This window comes from Colobus angolensis, unplaced genomic scaffold (assembly GCF_000951035.1).
Source record: "Colobus angolensis palliatus isolate OR3802 unplaced genomic scaffold, Cang.pa_1.0 Scaffold65, whole genome shotgun sequence".
NCBI classification, from domain to species: domain Eukaryota; kingdom Metazoa; phylum Chordata; class Mammalia; order Primates; family Cercopithecidae; genus Colobus; species Colobus angolensis.
The window spans coordinates 1307535-1322600 of NW_012120154.1; the positions used below are offsets into that span (position 1 = coordinate 1307535).

Here is a 15066-nt window from a genome sequence, read left to right on the forward strand (position 1 = left end):
TCTCTGCTCTGATTCTTCCTCTCCCCACTGCCTGGCCCTCCTCCTGCACTGTCTGCCCACCAACTCCACACTGCTCTCTTCCCTGGCCCTACTCACCCTCTCCCTTTCCTCCCCCTGTGCCTCTCACGCTGCCCCTTGATACTCCTGGACGTCTTAACTACCTTTCCCTCTCTGCTTTCACTTCCAAAAGCTGCAGGCACTCCTTCCTCAGGCTCGACTCCCCACCTGCCTCCACCAGGCTATTTTCTTTTCCCTCCCTATACCCACCATGAGTTCCTTTCTTCCTCTTTCCGCTAAAGGAAACATGGGGATCAGAGAACTGTAGAATCAGAGTCACAAGGGACACTGCTTGTGCTACACTGGCAGTTACTTCTGAGTCAGAAAATCTTTCTTCTCCAATCACCTTCAATAATGGCTGCCCCCAACCCCGTCCCTCCTTAGAGGAGGCTGGGGAAGAGAAAACTTCCAGGCTCCCTCACCAACACTTTCACCCCTCTTTCCTGTCTCACCACACAGACAGACACACAGATGCATGCGCACACATGCCCACACATACAGGAATGCACACATATGCACACACAAGCACACATGTATACACATAGGAGTGCACACATATGTGCTTGCAAGCACACATGTGCACACCCGCAGGAGTACACACCCACACCCACAAACTCCGAGTGCTCTTGGTGAAGAAAGGGTTTGTGCCTGGCCTCCTCTAAGGCCCTGAGCTTCCTCTCCAGTGTTTCCTTCGTCCCTGGCCAGGCTGACGTGTGCTGCGCACCTGCAGGGTGAGCACTTGGACACGTGATTCTAGCTTGAGGGGATGGAAAGGGGCAGCCATGGTGGGGTTCCTTACTCCAGGTGCAACTCTTGGGTGGCAGGGGGACAGCAATGGTCAGACTGAACAGGGAGTTCATGTCAAAGCCAGCTTCCACCTGGGGTCATATTTAGTCAATCAATCCACAGTCAGCGCTCTTATCAAGTGGGCTTCTTTCCATGCCACCGGGCAAGGCATCTTCAAAACAGAAAATCAAGAGGGAAAATGAACACAGCCCTGGAGACACACTCTTGTAACCATAAAACAATGACTCTAACATTCAGCATTCTCAGCCAGAGCTTCTCCAAGTACTTTATGGAATCTAGGATGCTATTTCCTTCATAGCTGGGGAAGTAGAGGTTACACTGAGTAAGCTGCTTGGGGATCGTGGAAAATCCCTCGATTTCCCAGGACTTGGCTCCTCACATTGGAACATTCATTTGAAAGACCCAAGGAATATTAGTTTGAACAGAGATGAATGTCTCAGCTAGGTGTTGACTAGGAGGCCAGCCTCGCACAGGCAGAGTCTCTCCAACCCTATCCTGCCTCCACATCCCTGCTCAGACTGGCTTGGCTGCCCGTGGCACTGAGCTGCACCTTAATTCCCAATGCAGCAATGCCCACCCCTTGGAGAACAGGAGGAGAGCTGCCCTGCAAGCCCTCCAGGTGAGCGGGGCTTGCAGGTCAGCTAGAACGTGCCCCACCATATTCAACCCCACCCTGTTGTTCTGTGTCCGATGCCGAGGTACGGTCTCTGCTTAGCTGTTCTCCGCGAAAATTCCCAAGACAAGGAGGAAGCAGTGACAGCTGAAGGCCAGGACGAAGCTCCATTTCATCTCCCTGCCCCCCTCCCAACTCGCCCACTGCCTTCCACACACCCCTGAGGGGAGCAGAAAAGCAACTGTGAATATTCTTCTCCACCTGAGTTCCCTTTTGCATCAACTAATTACCAGCCCAATTGCCAATAAATTACTAGTATAAAATGTTGTGTGTACACAGGCAGATGCAGATAGATGTATGTATATATAGTCATGGAGTCCAGCCTTTTTTCCTTGCCCCCTTCCTTGTGGGCGGCTCCAGACAAAAACTTCTGTCCCCTGAAGGGTTCATCGGGTCATGGGTGCCACGTAGTTGGCAGGGAAGAGGCCCAGCTTATTGTGCAGGCGGCCGGTCCACCAGGACGGGTTGGAGCTATCCAGGACCTCCACCACCTCCCCGCTGTGGAACCCCAGCTCGTCATCCTCCAGGGCCTCAAAGTCGTACAGCGCCCGGGCCCACCGCACTCGCTGTTGGGGGAAGCACAGAAGAGGCTCTGCTGAGCTGTGGGCTGGGCAGGCAGGGGAGGGTCTGCTGGCTCCTCCCATCACATCCAAGTCCTTTGAGAGCAACATTCCCTGAAGGCTGACCCCTCTGCAGCTTAAAAAATCTTTTTTGTAGAGATGGGGTCTCACTATGTTGCTCAGACTGGTTTTGAATCTTTGGCCTCAAGCAATCCTCCTGCCTTGGCCTCCCAAGTAGCTGGAACTACAAGTGTGACCCACCATGCCCGGCTACCCTGCTGCAATTTAAATCAGATACCTCTGCACAGGCCTGAGCAAGAAGTTCCCAGAATGCACCAGCGTCACTCTGGAGACTCAGGACTTTTACCAACAGATGTTACTGTCCAAAGCCCCAAGAGACTCCCTGAGAACCACTCTCTCCACATCAATAGGTGGTATTTTTATCTTCTTTGAGTGACAAACAGAATGGCAACATGCCCCAAAGAATAGCCCTTGATGTTAGGGCAATCAAGTCATGAGTCAAGATGGATCACAGGCCAGGCACGGTGGCTCACACCTGTAATCCCAGCACTTTGGGAGGCTGAGGTAGGAGGATTGCTTGAGCCCAGGAGTTCCAGACCAGCCTGGGCAATATAGTGAGAGCTTATCGCTACAAATAATATACCTAGCTGCTTGGGAAGCTGAGGCGGGAGGATCGCTTGAGCCTAGGAGTTTGAATCTGCAGTGAGCCGTGATTGTGCCACTGCACTCAAACCTGGGAGTCAGAGTGAGACCCTGTCTCGAAAAACAAAACAAAACAAAAAGATGCAATGATAAAGGCAATGGTAAAGGACTACGATAAAGACGATAAAGAACCAGAACCGAGGACATGAGAACAGGGAAGGCCTGGCAGGCACCAGACTGAGATCAACAGACTGGACGGTGCTGGCTCAGCCCCAGGTCTCCCCAAACATTCCATCCCCTCTCATTTGATCTGTGTGTGCGGTTTTTTTTTTTTTGAGACGGAGTTTCTCTTTTGTTGCCCAGGATGGAGTACAATGGCGCAATCTCGGCTCACTGCAACCTCCACCTCCTGGGTTCAAGCGATTCTCCTGCCTCAGCCTCCCGAGTAGCTGGGATTACCGGCATCTGCCACCACGCCCGGCTAATTTTTTGTATTTTTTGTAGACATGAGGTTTCACCATGTTAGCCAGTCTAGTCTCAAACTCCTGACCTCAGGTGATCCACCTGCCTCGGCCTCCCAAACTGTTGGGATTACAGGAGTGAGCCACCGTGCCCAGCCAGATCTGTGTGGTTTGAGTTTCTCCTGCCTCATCTTCTCCATTGAGCTCTGTTCTGGGGCCTTTCCCCAGGGAACCCAGAGAGGGATGGTTCTCATACCCCTGCTGCCTGGAGCTGCACTGGGTCTGTGTGTCTCCGATGCATAAGGGCCGCATTCATTTCACTGCCCAGGCTGGTGCCACAGTGCCCATCGTTTATGTCAAGGCTGCCTCCTCGGCGTTCCTAGGAACATACAACAGAAGACGGGTCATCCCGCTGCCAGGACATCTCCCACCGGTTCCCCCAGTGAGTTGCTCAGGTGCCATCCACACAGCTGGTATATTCCAGGAATACTTACTGGTGATGACAATAAACCTTCCACGCTGAGGGGGAGGAGGACCTAAGGTCTAAAGGGACCTTAGATTCTGAAGGCAAAGAAGGCAAAGGCGGGTTTTATTTATTCAGTCAAGAAATATTTATCAGGCACCTACCATGTGTCCAGTAGCAGACACAAGGAAAATATAGCTGGAAAGAGAAGGTCTCTGGCTTCATAGAGCTTCCATTTAGAGGGGGAACCATGTGCATTTAAGTGGTAAGTGAGCAGAGAGAAGAAATATCTGTGTCTGCCCAGGAAATCAAGAAAGGCTTCACAGAGGAGGTGATGCTTGAACTCCAGCTTAGAGGAGGAGTAGGACTGCCCAGGGCGGGGCTCATCAGGCAGAGGGATCATCATATAAAACACCACGAAGGCATGAGAGGAAACGCAATGGACCATTCGGGTAACTAAGGTAGTGTGGGGCTGCTGGAATGTATGTTTGCATGGGGAGTTGGTGGGAGGCAGCAGGGATGAGACTGGGGAAATAGATTCTGGCAGCTCACAAAGGACTTTGTGTGCCCTGCTAAGGAATTCAGGAACGATGAACATACTGTCCATCTCAGTAAGCTGCCTGAAAACCCATCGGGAACAAGGGTAGGGGCGGATAAATAAGTAATAAACAAGGCTTTGTTGTGGGTATTAAGTCTTTTTTTCTTGTGGATCTCAACAGCCAGATGGGTTAAGGGGCATGAATAGATTTGGAAGTGTGCTGATAGGAAAATGAAGCAATTGTTCACTGAGTCCTCAGGGGAAGTGTGTGTGTGTGTGTGTGTGAGTGTGTGTGTGTGTGTGTGTGTGTGTGTGTGTGTGTGTTCAGGCGGGAGTCATTTAATTCACAGAGATGTCTTTGCCAAGAGCAGTTTCCCTATTTCTGCCATTTGCGGGGGGGTCCAGGGTCTTCATCATGAACTCTCTGAGACCTAAAGAGGCCGGGCGAGGCCTGGAGGGGAGGCAGGTTCTCCTTTCCACCATATTGTGCCCACCGCCTTCTTTCCAGATACCTGGTGGAAATGGTGGTGCTGCAGATACCGCTGCTGTGGGGGCTGCTGCAGCTGCTGGGGCGCTGGGGCGTATTGCGGAGGCTGTAGCTGGTGCTGGTGCTGCTGCAGGGGAAGGGCTGGGGGGTGATCGGACAGCTTCCGGTTCATCGAAGGCCGGATTTCTTCTCCCACAGCTCCACTGAGGTGTGGGCCTCCCTGGGACCTCCGGTCCAGGCTGTTGCCCCGGTGACCCTGGGAGAGAGAAGAGAGATGCTGCAGATGCGTCCTCCTCTTGGATCTTCTGGCCCTACCCCACCCTCGGGCAGTTGTTCCCGGACCCTGCTCATTCCGGCTCCAAGAAATAGCTGGTGGGTGGGGGCAGCTGAAAGAGAATTGATACTTCAGACCTTCACATTTTCCAGAGTGGCCTCTATATTCTCAGATCCTCCCAGTTTTAGGAGTTCAGGTCTCTGGTTCACAGACCAACACTTTCCGCCTGGTAGCCATTTAATCCATTTCCAGGGTGCTTGTTTTTTCTCTGTGTAATCAAGCTGAAACATTCCACTTTACTGATACAGTGCTGCCCCTTCTTATCACATGTTGCCACACCACTGGACATCCTACCCTCCAGATGAGCTCCACTGTTGACTTTGTGTGATTTTGAACTGTCATTTATGGCCTGGTGATAGAGACCTAAACAGCAACATTCTTGCAATGCCATGGGAACCAGGCCTGCCGCTGGGAAAGAAGTAAGGCCTTTTTCCCTAATGTTAAAACAACTTTACGAATTAGAAATACCATATTGTTATTTTCATTTAACAAACAATTACGTAGGACCCTGGGTGTAGCATATACCAGGCACTGTTCTAAGCGCTTTACAAATACCAACTCATTTAATCCCGTTTAATGCAATTTTATATTGCTTCTCTTATCTCTGAATGCACATCCTAGTGAGTTAATACCTCTGTTTGTTTCCTGGTTAGAGTGATTCACAAGGTCTTGGCTAGCCTTTGTTTTCCTTTCTCAACTTCTGTGTGCATTTGGTGGGAACTTCTTTTCTCCTTTGGCAGTAACTTCTCAGGCTTAAAAGCAACTAGGGACTTGAAAAAGGAGGATTTTCTTGACTTCCCCAAAGCACACATTGCTTTCACAGTCTCAATACCTTTTCAGATAACCTGTCCCTAGGATTTCAGCTATTCTAGTGAATGCTTCTTCCTATGATACCTGTCTCTTATAACCATGTTATTTCCTTTGAAAAATAGTTTATAAATTGGTGTATGTGTGTGTGTGTGTATGTGAGAGAGAGTGTGTGTGTGCATGTGTGAATTTACTTATGGAAGGCAAGTTAATATTTTCTTAGTGCTTAATATGGACCAGACTCTGATAGTGCTTAGCTATAGTAACTCATTTACTCCTCACAACAGCCCAGTGAGGGAGGTTTTATTGTTCTCTCCATTCTACTGATAAGAAAACTGATACTCAGAAGGTTTCTTAACTTGGCTAGGGAATACAGGTAGCTAAGTGATTAAAGCAGGATTTCATACCAGGTCTGTCTGACGCATTTCCTTTTAAAGCAATACTCTGTATTCCAAACAGTTCCAACAGCAATAATTCCAAGTGCAGTTTTCTCCTCCCATGTCCTCCCCACTCCCAATCCCATCATAAAACTCCAACTGCTGAATTAATTCCTGAACTCTAGGCTGTTCCCTAATGTCCCCGTCTGTAGCACCCCCAACTCCTTCATCTTGGACAACTCTTGAGCTAGGTTGAAAACTTTGGTGTAGCAATGTCTATGAATAACAAAAAAACAGCACCTGTGGTAAGAACTGATGCTTGTTGAGTGCAGTGTGATGAGGAATGACATGTAGCTTGGGATACATTATCTTCTCCAACCTTCACAGCTATCCTGGGAGGTAGATATTACCATTATCCCTACTGTATGGATGAGGAAACTGAGGCTCAGAGAACTTTCCAAAGTCACACAACTAGGAAGTGTTAAGTTGAGAGCTGACCTCAGCGCTCTGAGCCCTGTCTTTCAGTATACTCAGAGGATCTACCCATCCTATGCATTTTTCCTTGTGGTTCCCGTGAGAACTTGGGCTGCCTAAAATCTCTAGACTGGGGTCGATCGGACCTGGAGCATACCTGGTCTTCTCGGGTTCTGTCTCTAAGGAAGATCTGCTTCTGTCTGGAGATGGAATTTGTCCTGTAGTAGTCCACCAGCTTGTTTAGGGATGGAAACTTCTCAGTCCACAGAAAGTAATTACCCTTGTTGTCTCGCATGACCTTGAAGTGTTGAACGTCATCCTCATGCCTGGAGATCAAGGCAAAACAAAATTGTATGTTACACGGTGATAATGTCACCACCTCCAGGCTGCTCGCATCTGGGATGGTGGAGTCCTCTTTCGGCAGGAGATGTAGATATGGATGACTCACTCATCACTGGGCAGGTGGGCCAGCCCAGTCAGGCTTCAGCAGGAGCTTTGCAGGATGGACCACTTAGGATACAGGCTATGCTAGAGGGGATTTACATCAGCAGAAGGTAATCAGATGAGCTAAAATTTGTCTTGGACACTGGAACTAGCCTTTTACAAGAAAAGCATGTTCCAAGTGCCTTAACCACTAAAAGATCAAGGACCTTTTCACAAGGTTTATTTACAAGATGTCAGTGGGGTTATTTCAAGCTCCTATTATCTTTCTGTTACCAGAAATACTTTGAACCATCTCCTTTAAGCTCATAAGCTAGCACTGGCAGGTAAGAAGCTGCTCTCTTTCCTAAGAAATATGTCACATTTTTTCTCTACGTAATAAGGATCATCTTGGTTTATGTTTTGCATAAATAAGGTTACAAAGTGTTTTCAGCTTTTGGCGAAATAGCTTTGTATGAAATATAGAGTTTTTTTTTTTTTTGCTTTTTTGAAATGGAGTCTCACTCTGTTGCCTAGGCTGGAGTGCAGTGGTACGATCTCTGTTCACTGCAAACTCTGCCTCCCAGGTTCAAGCGATTCTCCTGTCTCGGCCTCCTGAGTAGCTGGGATTACAGGCACCTACCATCACACCTGGCTAACTTTTTTGTATTTCTAGTAAAGATGGGGTTTCACCATGTTGGTCAGGCTGGTCTTGAAGTCCAGACCTCTGGTGATCCACCCAACTCGGCCTCCCAAAGTGCTGGGATTACAGGCGTGAGGCACCGCGCCCAGCAAAATGATAGAGTTTTAATTGGCAAGGATCTTGGAGATTGTTTAGCCTTACTTCTCCATTTTACAGATGAGAACACTGAGGTTCAGAGAGGTTCAGGGGCTTGGCCAAGGTCACTGCTGAGTGGCAGGACTGAGGCCAGAACCCTGAGTCTCTGACTCCAGTCTAGTGAGCTTGCCTGTCACGCCACGTAAACATGATAACTTCTTTTAGATCAGCACCTTCTGATGCCAGTCTGGACTCACAAATGATGGGATACATTTGAACCAGGGCTAGAGAAAATGGATTTTATCCATCTAGGAAGGGTGGACTGAGCCTTTACCATTAGATCCAGTTTTACTTTATTGCCAAGTCATTCTCTTTTGGATGTAAAGTTTATTTTCAAACGACATACATTTATATCTAAAAATAAACCAGCACTAGTGATGCCAATTGCCTGATGTAAAAGAAAGGTCAAGAATTTTAAAGGGTCTTGGAGAGTAAAGATACCTCTGAGAGTAAGTGCAGGTTTCTTAGGGATGGATTTAGGGATCTGTGTTAAGAAGGACATGGAAATTCTGACCCTCAGTCTCATCTTATATGCTGAGATTTGCTCATAGCTGGGTGAAGCCAAAGGTTGTACAAGCGGCCTCTTGCTTGACTGATTTGGGGTGGTAATCAACATATTGCAATCACTGCGTGGTCTTCCCCTTGGTTTTGGCCACCAACGGATACTTTCTTCATTCTAAGACAGCATGAATCAACTCAAAGTCATTACCCTTCACATCCGGGTGAGGAGGAGGAAATATTCTTATGATATTATAATTTTTCATCCACCACCTCAAAGAACTCAGAGTGTGAAACACTGACCCTTTTACTCTCATAAGCTGTAAGAATGGATGTAAGAGTTGCTGCTGATCATCTGGGTCTACAGGGAAAGGATGGCCTGACCATTGTCTCAAGCCTGAAGAGGAACAAAGGAAATGATGCGACTCAGGGCGCTGGACTCCAAAATCTGGTGTTTTAGGCCCTTAACAAATGCTGAGTGATAGAACTACAATTAGCTCTTAATTATCTGTGCCCATGACAGATGCAAAAATAATTAACAATGATTTTGCTTTGGAAAATATTATACTGCATTTCTGCAGAAGATGTGATAATGATTACGGTAATTGTTACCATAACTAGAAGCTTCATTGCCTCAATATCAGGGGAAGACTTTGGTAGAAGTCAAGGCTGACTGTTTTGTAGAATTCACTTTAATAAAACAAATATAAAACATAGTTCTGGGTCTGGGCACAGTGGGTCATGCCTATAATCGTAGCACTTTGGGAGGCTGAGGTGGGCGGATCACATGAGGCCAGGAGTTCAAGGCCAGCTTGGCCAACATGACGAAACCCCATCTCTACTAAAAACAACCACACACACACAAATTAGCCAGGCGTGGTGGTGTGAACCTGTGGTCCCAGCTACTCGGAAGGCCAAGGCACGAGAATCGCTGTGAACCTGGGAGGCGGAAGTTGCAGGGAGCCGGGATCGCGCCACTGCACTCCAGCCTGGGTGACAGAGCGAGAGTCTGTCTCAAAAAACCAACAAAACCACAAAAACCATAGTTTCTAGCTGAAAAAGCCAGAGTCGTCTTCATGCAAACCAAAGGCCCAAGAGATACCCCTCAGTCTAACAAATTACTTGGTCAAGTTTATGATAGGGTAGAGAGGGGAGGCTTAAGAAATAGATTTGACTTGTAACATATATACATACATGTTAAATATAATATATGTATAATTGTTTTTTCTAATTATATATGTATATAATATATGTAAATAATCTTTTTCTTTTGAGACAGGATCTTGCTCTGTCACCCAGGCTAGAGTGCAGTGGCACGACCTTGGCTCACCACAGCCTCAACCTCCCAGGCCCCAACAATCCCTTTACCTCAGCCTTCCAAGTAGCTGGGACCACAGGCATGCGCCACTGCACTGGGTTAATTTTTTATTTTTAGTAGAGATGAGGTCTCGTTATGTTGCCCTGGCTGGTCTCCAACTCGTTGGCTCAAGCAATCCTCCCACCTCAGCCTCCCAAAATGCTGGGGTTACAGGCATGAGCCACAGTGCCCAACCCTGACTTGTAATATATGCTAATGGAGCCAAATTTCATTAATTAAGACCTAACAAGATTAGAATTTGTGATACATCAATATTGGCCTGAACTAAAGCTTACCATTCTCCAAGTTATGAAAATAAGGTTTTTCTTGAGGAAAATTAAGAGTTTAAGCAAGATTGCAAGGGCAATGCTAAAGAGACCACTTTAAAGGTATGCAGGCATACAAATTGTTGACCTGTTATTTTTAAGTCCTTCCTACCTATCCTTTCAAATATCCATTCTTTCTAAATAGCAAAGTGGCCACAGTTTATTACTTGAGATTGGATTTCTGTCCTTAAAACAAAGCCGCATGCCTTTCAAAATATATTGAATCAACCAGATCGGTATTTCCTGTCAATAACCTGACAGTAACGTTTTACTGTACTTCTCCTGATCTGCTAACAGCATTATATTCTTGCAGTTTCACATGTGGTCAAGTCTGATACGTGACTTGCGATCCCCAACATGCTGACCACACACAGTGTTCCGAATTGGGCTTCTGAGTTTGGGGCTGTGTAATGTCTACACATGGACTGAGTCACTTCCTATGGGGTGCTGCACCTTAGTGAGATTTCACTGTTACAGTCCTCCCCCGCTCCTGGCCCTCCTTGGCTCTGTTCTCTTGTTTTCGGTTTTGTTGTATTGTACTGTGTTGAAGTAGCCTTTCTTTTTGTTCAGCTGCCTACAACTATATATGTATTTGTTGGGGCTCAGAAAATGACACCCCTTGGCATGCTGAGTGCTTTGAACCAAAGGAGACTGGAAGGCTTCACAAGTAGCCTTGGAAGCAAAGTCTTCCTTTGGCCTTTTCCTGACCTCCTGTCTCCCTCTCCTCTTTCTCCGTGTGAGTGAGTCATAGAAATTGGAATTCCTCTTCCCCACAGTGGGTCAGAGAGACTAGAAGGGTCACTATTAGGGAGGCCAAGGCAGGAGGATTGCTTAAAGCCAGGAGTTTGAGATCAGCCCAGGCAACATAGTAAGACCCAGTCTCTACAAAAAAATAAGTTGAAAAAATAATATTAGCCAGGTGTGGTGGTGTGCACCTGTATCCCCAGCTACTCAAGAGGCTGAGGTGGGAAGATGGCTTGAGCCTGGGACACAGAGGCTGTGGTGAGCGATGATTGCACCACTGCACTCCAGCCTGGGCAACAGATCAAGACCCTGTCCCCCTACCCCCCCCAAAAAAAAGAAAAAGAGAAAGAAAACAAACTTGGGACAGGCCTTGTTCAGTTTCCCACCTCAGTCTGTTACCTTAGATCAAACCCCCTTTGTCCAATCCCATTTTGACAGGGCTGTCTATCCTTCGTCGAACCTAAGCATAAAAATAGACAGCTTTCCCTGGGTTTTGAGTCTTCATTTTTGAAGGCTTCTGTGTCACACGAGTCTTTGATGAAACAAATGTGTCCACTCTCCTCGTTAACCTGTCTTGTAGGAGTGTCAGCTGTGACTCCTCTGATGGGCGAAGAAAGGTGCCACACCTTTTCCGCCCCTGTACATCCTACAGTAATGACTTGAGATTTCTATTTTTCCCTGACTCTTCTTCAGATATGCATCAATCATAAAAGAAAAGGTTAAGATTTAAACCCCCAGATGGATCTGGACAAGTGGGAGTTCTCCTCCTACCCCTGCTTCCTTCCACAAATACTCACTGAGTGTCTCTATTTTGTGCAAGACACTGTTAAAGGCATAAAGATGAAGTAGAGGAAAATCCTGCCCTTTCAGAAGCACCTGGGCTAGAAGGGGAGGCAGACGGGCATAGAAATAATTTTGAATACACACCAGTGTGCTAAGGAGTGGTGTGCATGTATTCTGGGGAGGCACTGGGAATAGCAAGCTGTGAAGTTGCTGCCATGCTTGGCCCCTAGGCCACCATGCTTCTGACCATTGGGTCATCTTCCAGAGGTCCCTTCATGGCTTCAGCATTCTGGGAGGTTAACAGGCTGAGAAGGGTCAGGGCGGTGTCAGGAATGGTCAGTACCTGACAGAGATGGAGAAGTCCCCTGGGGAGCTCTGGCTGGCCCGGATGATGAAGAAACCAACCTCCTTGCCCATGAGTAAGTTCTCTGCCTGGTGTCGAGAGAGGCCTTCGTGAAACCATCTGCGGGGCGAGATCAAATAAGAGGATCAGGATGAGACACAGGAGTGACAGGAGGGAGACATGAAGAAGAGGTGACCCAGAGGGAAAGAGGCGGGGGACTCTGTACAATAGGGAGCAGAGAGAGACCAAAGAGGGGCCAGGGGCTGTTTGAAATCAAACCAGTGCTCCGGGCAGCTTTCAGGAAAGGCGAGGGCGCTTTCCCCTTGACTCACCCTCTTTGTTCCTTCTCTCCAGGAGAAGTCTCTCTCCAGCCTGGGAGACAATCATGGAAATGTGTCGCTGCACCAAAATGGGGCAGTGTGGGAGTGACTCACTGCAGGAAGCAGCCGCCTGCCGGCAGCTGCGGAAGAGATAGACCAGAGCTGCGGGGACAGAGGATGCACCGGGGAGGGAAGGGAAGGCTTCAGGCACTGGGGCCAACCAGGTGCAGCCGGCTGAGCAGGGCCTGGGGTGCTCATGCCTGCACTAAGGCCTCAGTGGCCTAGAGGCTCCTCCCTGGGCATTAAAGGAGAGTTACAGCCCAGGGTGTCACGTTACCTAGGCGGGCATGGAGCACAAGGGGGCTTTGCTCAGTGTGCCTAGCAGAGGCTGCAGCGTTTCTAGGGAGTCCAGTGTACACACTTGGAAATGAGCGAGGCTGGCAGCAGCCAGAGAGTGGCGTCTATACAACAAGATCCTGGGCCCGCCCCAAAAATCCAGGCTGGGAAATAATCTTTACTGTGGAAACGAAGAAACAGGAGAAACCGCTCTATCAGCAGAACGGTCAGGGTGGCAGCCCCTGGAGGTACAGCTGCACACAGCGTGGCATGTATGAAATAGGTCAAACACTTACACAGGGCCAGGCAAGCTGTGGCTGCAGCCTCAAGGCAGGAGGCCAGAGACCCCTCTCGACCACAGACAAGCAAAATGAGTGTCTGCAATCACTCAGCGGCCAAAGCTGGGGCTGTGTCACATTGCTTCAAGGTGGCTGCTCTAATTGCTGCCACCAGAAGGTTCATATGCATGTTCCTTGAAGATAAAAGCCTGTCAGGCCTTTGCTTTGGATTCCTTTGTGAGCAATTCTCTGTGCTTTCTAGAATTTGGGAACCTGAGACAAGGGTAGCAGGAAGGAGGTACTTATTGGAGACTGAGTCCCCCTCCGGGACTGAGGGGGAAGGTTGGCTGTGCTCTGAGGGGGCTGAAAGCAGCAGTTTCTGGTGACCTGGAAATTCTGCCTGAGTATTTGCCACACAATTCTACAGGGCTAAACAAGAGACTACCACACACACCACTGCCATGTGTGGGAAATGTAACGGGGATGGGAAAAGGAATGGGGTATGCACCACAGCAGCCGTATCACAAAGGAAATATTTTAGAAGTGAAGGGGACTTAGGAAATACACATTTGTCCTCCGACTGCAATCTGATAGCGAGCTTCTTTCAAGATTTGTAAAAATTACCACACATTGCATATTAGACATGAGTGGTTATGGTTTCAATATTACATATTCATTCATTCATTCAAAAGCTTTACTGAACATCTAGTACTGTGCTGGGCCCCCTCCTGTGCAGTGGGGACATGGTAGTAGGCAGAACAGACACCTACCCCTGCCCTCAGGGAGCTTACATTCTATTCAAGGGGAACACAAACAAAAGAACAAAATAATTAAGACCTGCAGTGTGCCAGATGATGGTAAGTGCAGTAGAGAACATGAAAACAGAGAGGAGAGATGGGGCGCTGCGGGTGAGGGATTAATGTAAGGTATGGTGATGAGAAAGACCTCACTGAAAAGGAAACATTCTAAACCTGTAGGGGACTGGGGTGTGGGAGGAACCAACACAACAGACTGAGGAGGAGAAGCCAGGGCAGTGGGAGGACAAACGGAGGAAGGATGTTCTGGAGCCAAAATGAAGGTGTTCCAGTGGGAGGGGGATCCCCAGGGCAGGTCAGGCTGAGATGACCCCTGGGAGCTGTAGCCCATGGTGTGCCTGGTGGGAAGGGTTGGGAGATGAGGAGTTGGAAGTAGCAAATATACACACTCCTTTTGAAGAGATGGAGTGGCAACTGGAAGGGGATTTGATATTAAGAGTTTTCTTGTTTTATTTATTTAGTTAATTTTTTTTTTCTTTGAAACAGAGTCTCTCTCTGTTGCCCAGACTGGAGTGCAGTGATGTAATCACAGCCCACCACAGCCTTGAACTCCCAGGCTCAAGCGATCCTTCTGCCTCAGCCTCCCAAGCAGTTGGAACTACAGGTGCATGCCACCACGCCCAGCTAATTTAAAAAATTTTTTTGTAGAGATGGGTCTCACTATGTTGCCCAGGCTGGTCTCAAACTCCGAGCCTCAAGTGATCCTCCTCCCTCAGCCTCTCAAAGGACTGGGACTACAGGAATCAGCCACCACAAAACCCACCTGGCCTCTGGGTTTGGTTTTGTTTGTTTGTGTTTTGGAACGTTGGGAGAAATTGCAGCGTGTGTGTTTGCTGACAGGAATGATCAAGCAGAGAGGGAAAGGAGGTTGATGTGGGAGAGAGAGAGCAGAATTTCTGCTAGAAGCACTGACAGTTCCTTCCAGCCAGCTGCAGGAAAGGCCGACTGTTTGAGCACACTTGCAGGAGGCAGGTGGATGTGGTAGGGGTGGGGTGTGGGTGAGGAATCTGGGAGCTTCACTTCTGGTGGCTTTCATTGTTCCAGAGAACCTGGAATCAAGGTCACAGGCTGAGAGTGATGCAGGGAGGGGCTGGAGGTTTGAGGAGCAGGTGGGGTATGCAGAGGTCACCGAGCAGATTCCTGGGCAGCATCAAGGGCCCTGTCAAGGTCAGTGGTCATTCTCTTGGTTTGGTGGTCAGTTCAGGTTCACCATGAGTGTTGCTCCTGCACCTTGCTGGAATCACCAATACTACTGTGGTTTTCTAACAAACTTTTGCTCTTTGAGCTAGACCCTGGTTCTGAGGCAA

The 15066-nt window shown here is 48.3% G+C and overlaps 1 protein-coding gene across 7 annotated transcripts in view; it reads right to left on the reverse strand.

Moving 5' to 3' along the window:
- Positions 1-1630: 1630 nt before the first annotated feature.
- GRAP2 (GRB2-related adaptor protein 2) overlaps positions 1631-15066 on the reverse strand; it is a 70780-nt gene continuing 57344 nt past the window's right edge. For 5 of the 7 annotated variants that reach the window (XM_011964179.1, XM_011964177.1, XM_011964180.1 and 2 more), the window contains 5 exons: positions 12011-12130; positions 6859-7027; positions 4735-4965; positions 3478-3600; positions 1631-2103 (listed from right to left, as the gene is read on the reverse strand). In XM_011964179.1, the coding sequence (XP_011819569.1) occupies positions 1924-2103; positions 3478-3600; positions 4735-4965; positions 6859-7027; positions 12011-12130 (823 nt within the window). In that variant the 3' untranslated portion in view covers positions 1631-1923. The remainder of the gene's footprint in view (positions 2104-3477; positions 3601-4734; positions 4966-6858; positions 7028-12010; positions 12131-15066) is intronic. The other 2 variants (XM_011964181.1, XM_011964183.1) reach the window with 2 other exon arrangements.